The 18,821-nt window shown below is 39.5% G+C and overlaps 1 protein-coding gene across 7 annotated transcripts in view; it reads right to left on the bottom strand.

Annotated features, from left to right (window-relative positions):
• TANGO2 (transport and golgi organization 2 homolog) overlaps positions 1 to 18,026 on the bottom strand; it is a 46,227-nt gene extending 28,201 nt beyond the window's left edge. For 5 of the 7 annotated variants that reach the window (XM_026091891.1, XM_026091894.1, XM_026091897.1 and 2 more), the window contains exons 1-2: positions 17,977 to 18,026; positions 5,830 to 5,951 (exon numbers count right to left, since the gene is read on the bottom strand). In XM_026091891.1, the coding sequence (XP_025947676.1) occupies positions 5,830 to 5,885 (56 nt within the window). In that variant the 5' untranslated portion in view covers positions 5,886 to 5,951; positions 17,977 to 18,026. Of the gene's footprint in view, positions 1 to 5,829; positions 5,952 to 16,679; positions 16,724 to 17,587; positions 17,750 to 17,976 lie in introns of those variants that run through there. The other 2 variants (XM_026091893.1, XM_026091892.1) reach the window with 2 other exon arrangements.
• Positions 18,027 to 18,821: the final 795 nt, after the last annotated feature.

Below are 18,821 nucleotides of genomic sequence, written 5' to 3'. Positions count from 1 at the left end.
GAGGGTATAAGGGAATGCTACAAGAACAGTGAGGACAAATATTTGAATCCTTAAGGAAACTTGGTCACTGCAGCAGACAAACTGCAGGAAGCCCTGAAGGCTACACAATCAGAAGGTAGAAGGAAGTTTAAAAAATAATAATAATACATAATAGAAAAATGCTGCTGGATAAAATTCATTATATATATTTTATAATAAACACAAGCCCACAAGCAGAGTGCTGACCTGTACAAAAATGTACCGCAGCTCTTCATGTGCCATCTAAAATTATCAAATTTTGAAAAATAAACATACTAAGAAACACCAAGAAAGAGTAATGATACAACTATAAAAAATTCTGCTATGTGCAATTCCCTCTACTTTGTACACTGGTAATTATCATCTGCAGACTTGAAAGGCCAAATTCAATGTGGTGTTTCAGATGCAGCAGGCACACAAGATTAACAGTAGGAAGGCCGGTTCTTCCTCAAAAGTTTTAGCCTTGGTAGCAAATACAGACCATTCAAATTCAGGAATAACATCAGTTCAAGTCAGTCAGGCTGTGAATGCAAAACAAGTATGATTTTAAAAAGTCAGTACATCCAGACTGCTTCAGAGGAATCTAGAATAGTCTCGGTTAAACTTTTTTTTGGCCGTTGAGAAGGAAAGGAAAAGCTTCTTCATTTGTCTCATCTAGTAGAATTATTAAAACAAATTTGCTTGGTGTACTCATTTACAGAGCATACAGATACTTTGATTGTGTGCTACAGTCATTCCATCCCAGTGTTAATACTGGAGCACTAGAAAGAAAAGGGAAGTCTAAGCTAGGCTGATTACACATCCATTTTTCAAAAACAGTGAGAGTTAACACTTTGTTATTTAAAAGCACTGGAAGATAGCATCAGAAACTCAATTTAATGACTTATTGCAACATCAAATAGATGCATGTTACCTATAAATAAAACTTAGGTTAGAAACATTACTGTGTTTCTATGCTAAAAAAAAAAGCATTCAGATAACTCACCACTTCCAAACACATAGGTGAGCTTTCATTTGATACTGCTCTTTTGTCAGCCCTTTTTTTTTATATCACTACTTTGCTATCAATAGAAAAAGATTTAAAAAGCATTCTTCACTGATAGGACATCCCCACCTGAAGAGCAGGTAATGGATTTGGCTGATCCAGGTAAAGAACAAAGGTAACTGCAAACCTAGGCAGATCACATACTGGAGACTCAGGGCAATAGGTGACTGGCCAGTGGAAGGAGAAGGTAAGCTTTATAGTTTTCCTCACTAAGACACCAACCCACTGGTTTTCACATCTCAGCAGAAGTCCATCCAGAGAACCGCTAAGGGTCATAGTAGAAGGCAGTAATTAAACTATGGGATAGACTTGAATACAGTCCAATATTTCTGTGCTAAATCTCATCAGTGGTACCTCAAGCAGGTTCTTTAGAGCATAAAAAACCCAAACCCAAAGAAACAGATGTTGTTTGGGACAGATTTTATTAACTGCCACTTTCAAGAAAGTTAAGGGTACCAGAAGATGGGGTTCAGTGTGGAAGAGAGCCACAGGCAAGATGTCTTGAAGATGTAAGATAACACAGTAGACTGGACCTTACACATTTGGATCCAATTGACTGGGTGTCTTTTTAAGCACAGTACCTCAATGGACAGAGATGCCAGTTCCCTCAGTTGTGGAGTAAGACAGGTACTAGATGTCTGTGCTAGGCTAGGGTTGCTTTACTAAGGGTATTAAAAATGACAAGCCAGCCTGCCATTTAAAAAGTCAGTTAATAAGCTTTATCTTCTTGGACACAAAACCCAAACACATCATTGTCATCTTGTATATTTTAAAGAGGAGTAAGAGATAAAGCTACAATGTCGCTGGTCAGAAAAATATTAATAACTCAGTAATTCCATTCTCGCAGTAAGTCTTACTGCTCAGACTTAGGGTTTTTATTGATTTTCTATCAAGACAATATACATTTACTGCCACACTAACCATCATCATGAAGCAGGAAAAAAGTTCCACCCCAAGTTTGGCACCAAAAACRAGTTCAGAAGCAAAGTAATCAGTATTTAAAACTATGCAGCAATTTGTTTTTAAATGTATTTGTTTAGTGAAGTCAGCTAGGAATCCACAGGAGTCTATTTCTCCAGAGTTAATTCACTAAACACTACTTAGTTATTGATGTCATGAATCCATTCCTGTCGGACCTCAAAGAGAAATCACTGCAGCACACTTCCCCCTTGCCTCTGTTCTGCACTTAAAACAGAAAGAAATAATGTTCCTATGAGTGTTTTTAGCACATAACAGCTAAGTACATCAACTTTTCACCTTAGAAACCTTGGTTTGGGTCTTGCTCATCTCTTATTGTATTGGCCTAATGAAAAGTAACATTGGAAACTATATCCTGAAACAGATATTTTGGACCTCATCATAAAAAGGCATCAGAAAATTTTTCAATTTTAGAATTGATTCACTTGCATTTCCAATAGCAGCATTTTTCCAAAACTTTCTGAATCTATTCTATACTTTGAAAGAACTAACCCATCTTGCAAAAGGACAGTTTGTGGAAGTAGCAATCCTTAACACTAAGTAGACTGCATGCTGAGGAAAAATATAAACACAGCAGTTTTCTACTGCTATAAGGTTCTTAATTGGAGCATTAGATGACAATAATCCTGTTCAGCAAGAATTTATGCTTCAGAAGAACAGATCATGCCCCCTGAGTCATGAATGTCATATGTGAAACAATATTGACCTTATTGTGAGGATTACACCTACATAAATGCTGAATTTTCTGCAGGGTTTCTCTCAGTGGACAGGACTTGACTGAACAACTTTTGAAAGGAAGACTACAACCACTTCATCTGCAAGACTTTTTTGCATTCTGCTTCTTGGAACAGCAAACAGAAGTTCAGTAGGAAAGTGTAGATCACTGACTGCAGAATTTACATAGTTGAATCTATTGGCAGAGCTGAGTATCCATGCAGTTTGTTCTGTGCTGTTGCAAGTCTTCATAGTATAGCTATTTTAAAACAAAAGCTTTTCACTTCTGATTGGATAATGGAACACTCCAAAATGAGCATTTACTGTTTCTTCATTTATTTCCTGATCATATAATAGTGTATGTTCCTAGCTCAGATCCTGCAGATACTAGTAACTATTTTCCTTCCTTAACGGCACTGACCAAGGAGGAGATTTATCTATGAACTTCATGAATTTCAAGATTTGTCATGTACCATTCAGAGTCTGCAGACACATTTGTGCACAACCCCACTACACCATGCTGTGGTTAAAGACTGATCCAACRGAGCTTCCTAGTCCTGCACATCATTATCCATAGTGACTCATTTTGATTTCAATTGCTAGATTGAGTGTTCCCCATTCTATCCAACCATATTTACTATTTAATTTTAATGAAGTGTTATATCTTCCAGAAATCTGCAGATTTCCATCACCAGTTTCCTACAACTTCAATATCTTCTTCACTGTCAGTTCTTCCTACCAGCTGCATGTCAATTACATTTATACAGCAGAGGCCAAATTCACTGCTGTAAAAATGAAGTTAGGTCATACACTTTTCATTCTAATTTTTGAATCACACAAAGGAAACAGTTCCTATGAAATCTCATTACTTTACTCAGCATCCAAATGTACTGACACTTTCTGTAACAAGTTTCTGGACCTATTAAAATGCTACAGAAAGAATAAAATTAAAATCAGCTATGGATAACAAAAAGAATGCTAACATTTCAATGATATCCTTACTGCAGGGAAGATGCTTAGTATTTTCCCCAGTGAAAACAGTACCTGCTGGAATGCACAGAGTATGTACAAATTATGCATATTTTATCTTTCCAATGCAAATAATGATTGCATTTTTCCTTTTAGATTCAGCTTTGTTTTTCCTGTTTCTAGTCTTCAAACTACAGGCTCTCAACTGTTTTACTGAATTTCTTTCACCTTGCTCAAATTGTCCTCCATCTAGAAGAAGCATCCTCCATTTACAGATATTGTGTAAATAAACATCCATACCTTTCAAAAATAGTTTGGCTCAAACATGTCAGATCTCTTTTCCTGAAGTTCCAACTAGATTTTGCCTTCAAGAATTCTAGACATGAAACTAGAATTTCTGTATATAATATCCAAATACTAAATATTAAGTGAAATCATTCCTGGTAGAATCTTCCCCATCCCAGATTTATTATACAGATTCCAAAGTTTTGTACAAAGCTAGTATACAGGATTGCTCTAATTAAAACATCTTAAATGTCTTTTATGAAACAATCATACTGGAGAAAAGGAGCAATTTTAAATGACAAATTGCAAAAGGCCTATTCAGCTATTTTTATAGCTGAAATATTTTAACTGTATTAAGATTTATGTATTAAGATTTATTTTAATATTGAGGCAAAGAGATGAAAACATGAGAAATTATTTCATTAAAGTAATTTCCTGCAATATAATTCAGTTCCATAAAAACACTATGTGATTACAGCTTTGAAGCTTGCAACCTGTATTTATTCATAAGACACACAGTATAGTTAGGAAAGATGTAATGGCAGCACATTACTTTTGACAATAATAATGGAGTGCAGTAAAGCATTTGGTACAATGCACTAAACTTTACTACAAATAGGCCTACAGACAGAACACAAAGAATGAAGATAAAGGGTAGAACAGCAAGTGGCAAGGGCACARGAAGATAGGGATTCATTAATGTGTTAAAGATGAACTGAAAGCTTTTTGCTTAATTCAGTGCTCAAACTGACATATGCACTGCTGTAGAAAACAAAGTCTACTGGGATAGAAAAATTTCCTAAGCATCATGGGGAGCATGTTTCTTGCTTGAAAAAGTGCATTGGCTATAAGAAAATGGCCAAAGATATCCAGTTCGCCTTTTCAACTTTTAATAACCATTTAGACATGCTTTTAACTAGAGAAACAAGGTAAATTATAGTAAGAAAAATAATTGCAAATGTCTGGCATAACACTGACAGGCATTAGTATGCCTGAAGGCACAGGAAACACCTTTTGGTTGGGAAAACTGTTCCATGACTTCAAAACAAGGTCAGAGCTATAGTAAAGCGTAATACATAGGAGCTGGCAGGAAAAGTTACACTTAGCAGGAGACTGACAGAGAAGTCTAAGTTGGTCTAATGACTACAACACTGTTCAGAGAAGTACAAGAGCCGGGTACCATTTCCATCTGATACTTGGGCTGTGTCCTTCAGAAAACTGAGACAAAGGTGAAGCCATAACAACAACTGAAAAAGAAAGTACATCAGCTTTCTAATTAACAAAAAGCAAAGATTTACTTATGCTGTCTTTAGGAAAATAGGGGACTAATGTATCCAATATTAAAACTGGACACCAAGAATCTTAAGCAGGTCACTATAGCCTGAAACAGAAAGGCTGATTCAAGTAATTTATCTCAGAGGTATGGAGCAAGCCATTGCTTAACAAAAGGTACAGGAAAGTTACTGGATGAATACTGATACTTGTGCTTCTCAAAGTCATACGGAACCCACACAGTACGTATAAACATAGAAAGTAATAGAACAGTAAAGTCTTTTCTAGTCTGAAGTGCTGTCTTTCTATTACATACTGAATGTGCTAAGATACATGTTGGATATGAAGTTTCAAGGTTAAGGGCTGTAATGGGAGAAAATTATTACAGAAAGTTTGCTTGTGAAATTCACTGCACAATATCAATACATCCAGTAAAACTTATCTAGAAGCACCTAAAACTGGCTTGTTTGGAACATCACTGGTTACAACTAAAATGAGATTGTGTAACAAAAGTTATGGAAATACATGTTAACTGGAACCATCTTTACCTGTATGCATTTTTTGAAACTGGTCGAGGGTCAAATTTGAATAGAAGGATGCACATTGAGGGATTGCTAGTTAATTCTTGCTTCTTCCAGAAAGGCTCAGTGCAAGGTCATTCTGTAATAGCCTGCAAATAAGAAAGATTACATATTATACTGTAAACTAAAAAAAAATCTTGCTTCTATACTCATTAGCTTTTAACATTAAAAATAGACTTAAATACATTTGCTTCAATGAAAGGTTTTCTACAAAAATTCTTACTACTATTGTTTCAACATGATGCTTGGATAATTGAGAGTTTTAGAAAAGAAACAAGCATCAGGAAAGCAATAAGACAGGTGAGGGCACTAACAATGCACGAAGGACTGGTTTTTTTTTCCTCATTACCAATAAAGTACAACTACATTTTTTTCCTGCCTTAAATAAGTCAAAACATTTTTGTTAAAATAATGAAGAAAAGGTTTCAAACTGTCACAGAAGCTAAGGAATAAGTCTAATCACAAAAACGTAATGGAAGACACCTCCAAGCCTGTAAATAAAAAGTATTTTAGATCAAGTTACTACTAGAATCAAAGGAAAAGTATAGTTGTTTAACATCAGCAAAAATATCAGGTACAAACAAAAATAAAATAGACCAGGGTGTACATTTCAATGATCAGTCTACAGCATTTGCAGTATGTTTAAAATTCTGGCCACATTCAGAAACAACAAATATTCTTTCTAGTTTAAAACCATATTAGGGCTTTCAAATATTTTTGTGGTGCCCTAATGAAAACTTGCCTGAAATAAAACTGCAGCCTGATCTTTACTTTTTGCCCCTGCTGAAACAATTGTCAGAATGTTATCAGCCAACCATGGATAAACACATTTCACTGCAGAAAGCTACCTCCATGCAAACATTTTCAAGGGAAGAAAAAGGGGAGGGGGGGGTAGGGGATGGCAGAAGTTAGTACCACAGCTCTAAGACCACCTGAGCAATCCAGCGATAAAAGCAAGTTTTGTACAAAAAGTAGGATTTTTTTTACATATCTGTGGTTTAAAAAAAAAAAAAATCAGACTTTTAAACTTTAAGAGACAGCAGGATCCTGGCTACACATCACACCACCAGAAAGAGCTACAAGTACAGCATTTATACAGATTTAATTAACAGCCTGCCAGTAGCTACCGGCTCCTGTTAAGTCACATTACATTACACATTACAACTAGCTTGCTGTCACAGCACAGATCATCTTCCAATCACTGATATTCCGCAAAGAGACTCCTCTGTTGCAACCAACAAAATAATTCAGAAGAGAAGCAACACTCCTGACATGCTTGCAGTAATTTTCTTTTGCCTTGACAAGTGTGTGCATGAGGGTGCACAYGCATGCGTGTATAAAACAAAGTATTTTAATTTCTGCTCTGTGACAAAAGGAATTCCCCTTTCAAGATATGACTTAAGTGTAGAAGAGCAATAGCTAGCTATCCAAATGATTCTGTTTACCAGGTGACACAACAAGGCATTGGGGAAACAGACTCAAGTCACAGTAGGCTTTCTTTCCCCTCTACCAAGTCCCTTCCAAAATAACTGGTTTAGAGATGAATCAAATTGAAAATACAGACTTGCCTTTTAGATAACTGATTTAGTAGCCAGATGTTTAAAAAGATGCATAGACAGCTACTTTATTTGGAAAATCATGAAAATCTTAAGGTGTCATGACCATTCCGAGACTCCTATTGGTGAATTCTCACTAGACTGCAATCATACTGGACTTGTACAATCARACTATCAGTGTCAGAAAACTTGGATCCTCTACATACAGGTCTTGTCACTGTTTCACAAAACACAGGCTTTTATCCCAGCTGCCTTATGTCACTAAGCATAAACACTGATCCGTTCCCTCCTTTCACTCCAACTCTTAAAAAGAGCCTGAAGTCAAACAAAGTAACAGCCCCCATCCAAATTACCATGCACATATTTCCTAGAGCAATAGCCAGCTTAAGCTGTGAAGTACAGTGCCATTTCCAGAGAATTTAACTGAAGCATAACACAATCATAAACAGTTCTGAAACCTTTAATACTCACTTTTTACTTTAAGCTTCTGCAGCCATCTAGACATCCAAGCAGTTCTTATATGCCATACCCTACTTTGGTTTCTTCATTCAGGATAGCATTCCTTCTGCTGCTTAAATCCCTTCTGTATCTCTTTCTATTCATAATTTGTCCCTTGGAGTATTAAATGGATCCCTATTCTGTGCCAGCTACGTTTCTTTTAACCTTGGCTCGTCTTGGTCCAGAATCTTCTTGCTTTTCCTCACGTCCTTCCTTCACCAAACCTACGCTGCCTCTAGACACTTGCACATTTATTTTGTTTGATAATTTTTCTGTCCCCAGAAGAACACTGAGGATGGGTTTCTTCAGGTTCTTCAACATGCTTATTGTACAGCCACAGAGGTTATTTGCTTCTTTTATTCATTCTACATCATCTTCCAGGCAGGTCCCTATCACACACTTGCCATTACAACAGCTTAACAGATTAATTAGCCATTGGCTAACTGTATGAACCTCTGGCATCACCAAGTATGGCAGATTTTCAGTTAAGAGATCAGACTTCCAAATAAACTTCACAGGGCTGTACAGTCCTGCTTAATACCATAAGCCTCCATCAAGGCTGGGGCAAATCAGTCATCCCTCCTCTCCAACTTATGCAAACCTCTCAAAGTGGTTGTTTACATTATTTATTGCACAAGCCAGATACCAAACAGGAGAATTTTCTGCAAGAAAGGAAACTTTTTGCTTAAGCCATTACTGGCTGGAGACTAAGTTAGGATAGAAGAGACCTTTCAACCCACCAGACGTTACAGTTATAGCACTGCAATAAACATCAAGCTAAGAAAAAAGATTTATTTTAGCTGACTGACAGCTACTGTTCAAGCCTTCTTCTCAGACAGCTCCATAGCTAAATTGAATCAGCACTCAGTCCTTGACAGCACCTTGACCAAACATAAAATTGGAAGAGGGAGGCGTGTTAGTGAACAACATTGTCCAGCATCCTGCTCAGCCCTGGGCAAGAAGATCCTCCTTCCCTTCTCAATTGCCAAGGCAGAGGGGAATGTTCTGTGGGGAGAGATATGTAGATGACCTTTTTCTTTTTTTCCTTCCCCCTTACCACTCCTCCCACATTCATCAAGGACAAAAAGGTTCCAGGCTGGATGCATAAGCCACACCATAAGGATGCAGCAAGTTGCTCTGTCAGAAAAGGAAAGAACTTTCTGTTAAGAGCCACATTTAACCTTTAGGAAAGCTAAACATAACAGCACTTCAAAAATGCAGTTTCATGTTAGTCACATTTTTCAAAACTGCAAACTGCACCAACACATCATGGCATCTAYGACTGTCAGCTCCATTTCTACCAGAAATCAAATTTATCATACTCTAGGATGTTTGAATTTAATCAGATTTCAATTTTAGAGTTCATATCCTTGTTTCATCTTATCTTTCCCTTTTCTCCCAACCTGCAGTCTACAGAAAAAGTTAACTTTTCATCTTTGAACCAGAAAGCTGCCATAACCAGCACTTTCCAATGACTTATCTAAAACACACAATTCCAGAAGCATCAGAATCAATAATGGAAAACTCTTTGCCAAAGAACAGCAGCAGCACAAGACTGATCCTAAATACGGCTCCAAGAAATCATACTGCAAAATCTTCCATGAAAGTCCATGAAAAACAGACAAATGATGTTTGCTAAAAATAAAGGACAGATTATCTCAAAGAGCTTTAACTGGTCTTTAAGTATATCAAGAAGTTTTCCAAAAAAATTCTAGATTGATCAGTCTCTTGTCAGTTTGCTGAGCAACCTGTTAAAAATGAGATATTCAACCTACTACTCAGCTTACTAAGCAGTTCCATTTTAATTACAACTTTGCATGTCCTTCAGCAAGTAAAAGGCTTTATGGCTTCTATTACTAAGGATACATAACTGGCTTCCCATCAGAAATGGACTTATGTCCATAAAGCAAGTTAAATAAAATGCATTAACAGTTCAGTTCATGGAACAAGCAATACACTAGAAGAACAGTGTGCAGTATTGCATYAGAAATTGGTCTGGTCCCTGGCTCCAGGCTGACAGAAACATGATGGCTTCATTCTTCTTTCCATTTCCCCAATACGAGCATCAAGATTGATATTCATCAATATTAAGCTATGACAGACTATTTCAGAAACAACATTTATAGCTATAAGAGATCAACCTTCAAACCTACGTTTGAGAGGCAGCCAATAAGCAGCACTAACACAAATACGGTAGGGGATCCTTAAAGCTTCTTCTACAAAGGGCAAAGCAGCCCACATGATGAAGCTAGGGATATAAAACACAACATTAATGGGCAACTGTCACTGAGTGCTTTTGCTGACTATGAAAATAAAGGCTCCCAGTTTTCATTAGGTGTCCTGCCAGAAAATTAAATGGATTATTCCATCAAAACCTGTTGACAGTTAATTGCTCATAACTTCAAGACTATTATTTTAATACAGAGGTTTCAGGCTCCATTAGCTGATTTACCAAGGTCCCTTCAAAGAGTCAATTCAGTCCAGCTGTTTGTGCAAAGCTACTGGCCAATGTACAGCTCAGAAAACTGCTCGTCAAAAAACCTGAGCATTAAACATCAGCTGAGCAGTTTTGTAACACCCACTGCAATTATCTAGAGGGACAAATATCTTCAACACTTTGCCTTTCTAGTATCCATATTTATTACTATTGCGTACTACTGCTTTGAGAGAAATACCTTCCTGTCACCCCATCGACTCTGCTTGATGTTAATACAGTTCTTAGACTATATTTGTACCTTTAGTGACTATTGTTTCAAGTATCAAGACTATATCATTTATCTTGGGCTCCACCTGCTGGCCTTGAAACATGTATAAATGTTTGTAGGTCCTCTGCAAATAGTACAAATTTGTTACTCTAACACCTAGAAGCTTTAAAATCAGCTGAAATGCACAACTACTCCTCAACAAAGCGCTGATACTTCATTTAGTAACGAAGGCAACCAATGCATTTCATTATTTTCTTTTATAAAGTTGACACTGCATTTGCAACATGTGCTTCTATATCCAGAGTTGGACATTAAGCTTATATTATTTAAAATTAAGTCAGACTCAAATTTGGGTACTTAGATACTTGAGACATTACTATTGCTCTCAGTGAGGCTCTGAAGAACCATCAGAATAAAAGGAGCCAGGTAACAGAATCGGGAGTGGACTGCCACTGTTCAAGCAAAAGAAACAAGAGCCATAAGCACTGAACCAGCATGGCTTGCATTAGGCCTTAACACTTGGCTATTTAACAGTGGGCATTTATGGAACTACATATATCCCCATTTACTCTGAACATGTGGATCYGACAAAATCACTGTTAAATATTGAAAAGAAAGCTAGAGTAGGTCCACTTCTGCAGTTACAAGCAGTTAGAAGGGACAAAATTCTTGTTTTAGAATAAAATATTCAACCCAAGAAAAGGCAGCATTTCACAACAAGCTATATTTCTTTGTAACATGACAAACTACAATATTTTTCTTTAGCATTCCTTTATTTTTTAATGGATAAGTTGTTAGAACATTTAAAAATGTAACAGCCAGGATATACATTTACTGTTTTAATATTTCACCAATTTCACAAATGAAATTTTCAAGCAGAGATGAGCCCACTCTACTAGGGGACACTACCCCAATCTACTAGTAGTCACCAACTAGATTTGGCCTACATGACAAAAAGGCTTATGAAAACAGGCACATGCTCCACTATGCCTTAGAAACAAGTACTTTATTGACTAAGAGGAAAAAAATTGGAGAGAGGCCGTCTACTGACGAAGCAGAACAAGAACTGATGAAAGGGCAGCACCTTTGCCTTCCCCTGAGCTGTGCAAGTCACTCTAGAGTGAGGTAGCATTTATGGAAGAGCCTTAGATAATGCAAGTTTATCACATTTAGGAAGACAAGGTGATGAAGGCATATCTACAAAATTTCAGACAGAGTTGAGAGTTGTAGCAAGACCAACTTCAGAAGAGTTACTTCAGTGCCTGACCACTGGGCCACAGCTCCTTCTGAGACAGGAGAGGTCATGATTCATATTAACCTGGATCCATGTGCTCTGCTATTTAGCAGAGAGATCTGTGCCTGCTACACAGCCATACCTCCAGCTTCCTGCTGAAATCAACCTGAGAAACCATTTTTAATGTTCTCCTGTGTTTATGGAGCTCCCTTTATATTTAAAGTTCTTGAAGCCAGAAGTAGTTGGGATTCACTGGGTTGCTCCTAAGGAGGGAATATCCTTACATACACTACTTCACTATTACTTCATTGTATTTTTCCTTGAAAAAAACAAAAACCTTATTACAAATCACTAACACAAAGTTGAGACTGCTCTGGTGCCTGTCCCAAAGTAATTTAGTCAAGCTGGAATGAAAGCTTTTAATACATGCTTATGCAAAGAACTGCCAGACAGAAGACTGAATTATCCATGCTTACTGAATTTGAGGTAATAAAACTGGTTTCAGTTGCAAACAAGACAGACAAAACAAGATCAAGATCAAAGCTAAAAAGCTATCCTTTGGCTTTTACAAGCTACATTTTAAAACCTTTGATAGAATATAAAATATTTTTTGCAAGAAGAGGGCATTGTCTAAAGTAATCATTGTCCCAATAAAATCATAACAATAATCAGTAGATTGAGGTCTTGCTCACTCTGCAGTGTAGGAAATCACAGATTTCTTCATAAAAAAGTAATTTACTTCATAAATTACATTGAGTGGGAAGGTTGCAGTAGATTACCATTGTGTACTTTTCATTGCTCTGCACTGTTATAATTTCTGCTTGAAGTCACTTTTCATTTAAGAAGTGAAGCATGAAGACTCAAAATTCTCAAGTTGTTCAACAGAAGTTTTAAAATTTCAGTGACTGGCTTTCTTACTACACATCATCTCAGTTGCTCAACTTTCATTCTCTTAATTTTTGTGAGATTATCATTCTACTAATTATCTCACTAGAGTCTTCCAGCTTATTTGAAAGTCAACTTTGAAAAAAGCGCTGTTTTTGTTGTTAGAGGCAGTAAACAAAGCTGCAATAGACATGATGAGAGCAGAAATATTTAATCAAAACCTTCATGCAAGTGTCATTCTTTAAAGTCAGTTTTCACATAAAAACACTGCTGCAACCATGGGCACAAGACAAGCCTGTTGCAGAGCTGCCATTACAGTTCAGAGGTGTTTAAATCATAACCTCCCCTTCATTCAGTATAACACCCCATAGATCAAGGACAAGGGAAGGTAAAAATGATCAGGTCTGCTTCTGGCTTCTACACTTGCAACTTGATCCTACAAAAAGCCATAGAAGTCCAAAGCCTGACCAAAAACTGCCTTTCAAGATCTACTGCAGCAGAAAATGTGAATTCAGAACTACCCTCAAATGTTCTGAGAAAGCTTAAAGGAAAGTTCAAATAAAAAAAGGCTAAATTATGACACATACATTCTGATTCTGTTTGAAGACAATACAAATCAGAATATTCATACTGTGCAACATAAAAAGGCCTGCAGAATAGGGAAAAAAAATAAGGTGGTGACAGCAAAGACATACTGCTTTTAGGATAGTGGACTTTAGAAAATCTAATCTTATTATTCTTGTTTAGTAAGTTTACAGTTATCAAGGATGAAGTGATGGCAACAGACTCCTACATCTGTAATATGTTTCTATTCCGCTATTTGACTTGTGCTTAATATGCACAAACCAGCTTGACAAAAACTACAAACATCCAGCAAATTAAGCATTCTGCTCCAAATGGCACTGYTGATTCTGGCAATGATATTGAAGTAACTACCATTCTTATTCTATGCTACTGTTTTCAGTCAGACAGTACAGTGTGTTATTCTGTTAGTTTTGGCAATCTGTTAAATGCATGAGTGTATAGATGCCAGTGTAAGGTAGCATTTAGAGGGACTACCAGGAGATCAAAACATGATAGATTGTGTATGTTCTTTTTATAGACTTCTACCACCATTTGGTTGATTAGAAGCAATCAGTTCACAATTTGGCATAAAACCATTTTACCCTTAAGAACACCCAGGAGAAGTCTTTGAAAGACGAAACCATTTGTTATGTATTTTATTTTCGCAAATGAAGCATCATAAATAACATCTGTCAGTTACCACAGCAATCTCAATTGCTTCTCAGCTGATCTGAAACTGTTCTTTAGGTACAGGCTAAAAGACAGCAAAAGATCATTAGTCACAGGATTCTGATAGTTTTATGTACCACAACAATAACTCATGGCCAGCAGAGTCTAAGACTATTTTACTGCTGCCTTTGAATTTGCCTAACAGAAACTGACCACTATATTTCGCAGATAGCCATGAAAGAATAAAGTAGGATGAGTTTCCTTTCAGTAGTGGAATGAGCTTTTTATGCCGAATCTTAAAAATTAGGAAAATAGGAGGTATTTGATAACTTTTTAAAAGCAGTTACTTTTCTTTGACCAGAGCCATGTTTCACAGCTGCTTCATGTTTGTAAAGCATTTTACTAATTTCCTTTTGCCCCTCCCTTGTGTGGCACATGTTCCTTTTGTGTAGTCACATTAATTGCTATCTAACAGCAGCTTCAAAAGCAACTGGATAGAGCCCAACGGCTTGCAGAGAAATACAGTGAACAGGAAAGAGTTGAGCTTTTACAAAAAAGTTGTGCATGAAACTGCACAGAGAGACAACAGCACATACAGCAAGAAAAGTTAACTAAATCAGAACTCTGAAACTAATTAGATTTTTTCAAAAACAGTAGTATCCTTTTAAGCATATGGATAGGCTTAGAACTTAAAGACCTAACATCTGGAGAGCTTTGAATGGAAATACAGAAGTGATGACTTCTCATTTGAGTGATTTTTAAGTATAATTTCTCAATTTATGCAGCTGAAACTGAGTGCAGAAATGGCACATTCAGTTATTAGGTAGGATTTTTTTCCTAGGACTCAGAAGACCTGTTCCAGAAGTTACTTCATTCTTGAGACCTTGTTTTTATTTTTCTGTTGTACACATGTAAAAGTCAGAAAGTTGAGGGGGAAGAGAGGGATCTGTATCTGAAGCCTTTCAGGTTGCTCAAGGCACAATTTGTAACTCAGTCCATTCTCTGCCAAGGTGAAGAGTCAGTCTGYACTGCTCTCTTTCAGCAAAAAGTAGAACTTCCTTACAAGAACAAACTAACATTCAAGGTGCACATGGTTCCCTAGTTTGATGAGTTAAGATTTGTAGCCAAATTCTTCTCTTCAGCTAATCTCTCCCTCTGGCATCTTACTAGAAGTCCACTGCACAGCTCCCAAGGGGAAGAAAGGCTAGCAAACCTGACCTTTCAACACACCACACTTTAAAAACGTTTGCCAGGGATGGAGTAAGGCAGCCTTTCCCCCAGTTTAAGAGTGCTAGTAATTGCAGTCCTTTGCCACAGTTCTGTATATCCAGAGTCTTTTGTTAGACTTCCTTCTCCTTTTAGGCAAAGGCTGTGTTATTTTCAGCTTTCACAGTACTTAGGTTTTCTTCTCTGAGGAGCCAGCTAAGAATCCTTTTGGGGCAAGAAAAACTTTATGTAACTGTTACTTTTACAGGTTTTGTTTTGGTTTAGGCAAAACAAAAAGCATGAAAATTGCCTTTGATAGGCAGAGACTGAGTTCCAACCTGCCATCATTAAGGCAAGAGTTCAGTAATATCTATAATTTTACTGCAGGTCATCCTTCATCCTGGTTGATTTTTTTTTCCAGGAAGAGTACAAGATACACCTAGGACCTGTACCCATTCTACTAAAATAAAGCAGTTGTCATCAGTTCAGTTCAGCAGCCAATACTACAACAAGCATTGGCAAATGCTACATATCTTGTAGCTTTATCAAAATTGATAATATATATTTATATTAAAGTTACCCAAGTCTAGGAACTGAATTATATGAAAAATAATTTCCATTTTAGAAAGAAAATTGCCAACCTGCTTCTAAAGATAAACTTGGAAATGTAGTCCAAGTACACCAAACAGCAGAAGGCAAATTAGTTTTAAAAGCATGAAGTTTCATAAATATAGATGTTTTGGCAATGAGCTGTGATTTTGATCACAGGGTTTAAAAGCAGTAGGTAGGCTTGCATGTGCCATTCAAAATAAGGTTCTAACAATGAGAAATAACACAGATGTAGATCACTTTCATTTTTAAAAAAGTTATTTCCCCAGGTAGTTTTTACACAGCCAAAATGCCAATGAAGTCCGTCTCAGAAAATTCACAGTAACCCAGGCTCATAACTGTTTAAACATACCATTTTCTTCTGAAGACTTTTCATATAATTTGGGCTTTCCAAAAATACTATGTCTAGCAACATCTGACAATGACTATTGTAAGAGGGCCAATTTTTGTTGTAACATATCACTGTCAAAGTTACAAAAGGAATACTGTTCACAGAGCAAGAGAGAACAGTTTATTTTTCTGGCTGCACAYGTAACAAAACAATTACGGAGGGCATGCTAGGTTTCTCAGGAACAGCAACACCACTATTGCCTTTCTAAAAATTACACTTTGGTAGTGTTGTACTGATATTCACCAGTCTATTCTGAAACTTGCCATTATATTCAGTTACTACACTTGTGGCACTCTTAGTGTGCTATTTGTTGAATACATTCACAAATTTTAAAACTAGTAAACTAACAGTTAAACTCCAGAAGGGACATATTTCCCTTGTTAATATCATTAAGAACTGGCCCAAACACTGATTTAAAGAAACCTCATCTTCCATTTATTTTAGGAAAGTCTAAGTTACTAGTAATTGAAGGAAATACTTGGTGGAAGAATCATACATACCTGCTCTGTTCTTACACTTTTTCCTGGACATGTTCCTTTAGACTCTGCCAGGGAAAAAGTACCAGGTTATATGGACCTTTGAGTTGACATAGTATGGCTGGTCTTATATTCTTAAGCTTAACTTCCTACAGGAATAGCGGACTTCAGCCATCACTTACATACATGCTCACATGTTCCCCACCTCACCTACAGTAATTTTGAGTCCATTACCTACTCTGAAAGACACTTGATGGAAGGGCCATGGGCTGATAGACATCCTACAAACTTCTGTGATAAATTAGCAGTTAAGTAGAAGAAAAGTCCTGCAAGTATCCTTACTGAAGAATATGCATACTCATTCATTTCAGGGTAACAGAGATACAAAATGAATACTGCAATACAGAAAGAGCTTCTATCAAAGCTTATTCCTTAGACTTCAGGTAATCATGCAGGAGACATAAGGCAAGGAAAAGAGAATTGTATCCTTCACATGCTGACGTAAAAGTGTCACTGCACTTTCAAACAAACACTTGATCAAACTCTTGCGTGTGACAGAAGTATCAGCCAGCCACCATCAACACCAAAGAAAACAAGTACAGGATTGTTCCAACATATAATGTTGGATTTACTTTAAAACATTCGAGRAATTACTGTCACACAAATTCGGGCGGGGGTGGGAATAGTTTCTTGTGCAAAACCTCCTCGAGAGGAGTTATTTTCTTTAAGCGACATTCGGTACCGTGAGACACAAATAGCTACGCGGGAGCCGTCGCGGGGCCGGCAGCCGCCAATACGAGCCGTCCCGGGCGCACGCGGGACGGTGCCCCGGGCGCGAACGAGCAGCCCGGCACCACCGCAGCCTCAGCGGCTCTGCCCCGCGCCGCCGAACGTTCGAGAAGCTCGTCACACGCCTTGGGCGCCCAGCTCACCGAAAGGAAGCTTGAAAGGCCGCCGTCAGGCATGCGAGCGTGTCAGCTGCCGGGCGGCAGGGCGCCGGGTTCAGGCGCCTCACTCGTGACACTTCAGCGAACTCAAGGCTATTTGGGAAGCCGGCGCCCGCCCGCGGAGCCCAAAGCGCCAACCGGGAGGGCGGCCGGGCCCGGGGCAGGCGAGGCGCGGCCCCCGGGCTGGGGTCGGGTGGCTCTGCCAGGACCGCGCGAGAGGAGGGGGCCGCACCGCGGGACGCCGAGCCCGCGGTCCCCAGCGGAGAAGAGCCGRGAGGGAAGGAGAGGGAAGGRRAGGGRAGGGRAGGRGAGGAGAGGGAAAGGCCCAGGCCCAGCGGGAGCCGGCGGCACCCGCCCGGGCGCCCCGTACTCACCCAGCCCGCGGCGCGGAGAACAGCATCACCCCGCTTCCGGAAGCCCCGTGGGCCAACGCGCACCCTTATTGGCTGCGGGATCCCCGCCCCCGCGCGCTATTGGAGGGGAGCTCTCCCCCTCAAGTTTCCATTGGCTGGCTGCCCCGTCGCTCGGACGCGGTTGCTGGGGCTGCCATCGCACAGGTGTCCGCCGGGCCCCTCCTCTCCCTCCCTCCCTTCCCGCCTCGCCCAGCCGCCCCGGGCGCCATGGAGGGCGGTGGGGCGGCCGCCGCCTCGCTCCCGCCGGGGCTGCGCTGGCCCGGCCCTGCGTCCCCGGGGTCGCCGCGGGGGGAGGCACCGGGCGCAAACGCCGCTATGGCTGGGGGTGACTGGAGCCCAGGCGGTGTCGCGGGCTTAAAGCGCGTCGCCTTCTGTCACGGCCCCGGGTCGGCGGGTGCCGGCGGGGCCGCTGGCGCTGCGGTCTGTCCCAGGGTGTGAAATACCAGTCGCAAGGGGACGAGGGGCCCGAGGGGAGCTGCGGGGGCTCGTGCGTCCGGGGACTGGCGCGCCCAGGCCGGGGTGGGGTGGGCTCGGGGAGTGTGCATCCAGCCTCCGAGCCGGGGCGGCCGTGCCCGGGGCGGCGCAGCCACCAGGGAGGCCGTGGAGGCGTCGAGGCGGGGCAGCTTTTCTGAGGATGGAGGAAAACGCAGGTGACAGAGTCAGCTTTGCTTCCAGTTACTAAGCACAGCGTGATCAGAACTGATAATTAAATCTCTGATAATTTAAATGGAACAGGTTTAAGCTGGGATTGGTCAGCTCCACCCCTTTGTCCTTTCACACTTAAATACTGACTCAGCTAACATGGG

This window comes from Apteryx rowi, unplaced genomic scaffold, assembly GCF_003343035.1.
Source record: "Apteryx rowi isolate R43461 unplaced genomic scaffold, aptRow1 scaffold_93, whole genome shotgun sequence".
Lineage (NCBI taxonomy): Eukaryota > Metazoa > Chordata > Aves > Apterygiformes > Apterygidae > Apteryx > Apteryx rowi.
Note: the sequence above shows the minus strand (reverse complement) of the source record. Positions and strands in the feature narration are given on the sequence as shown.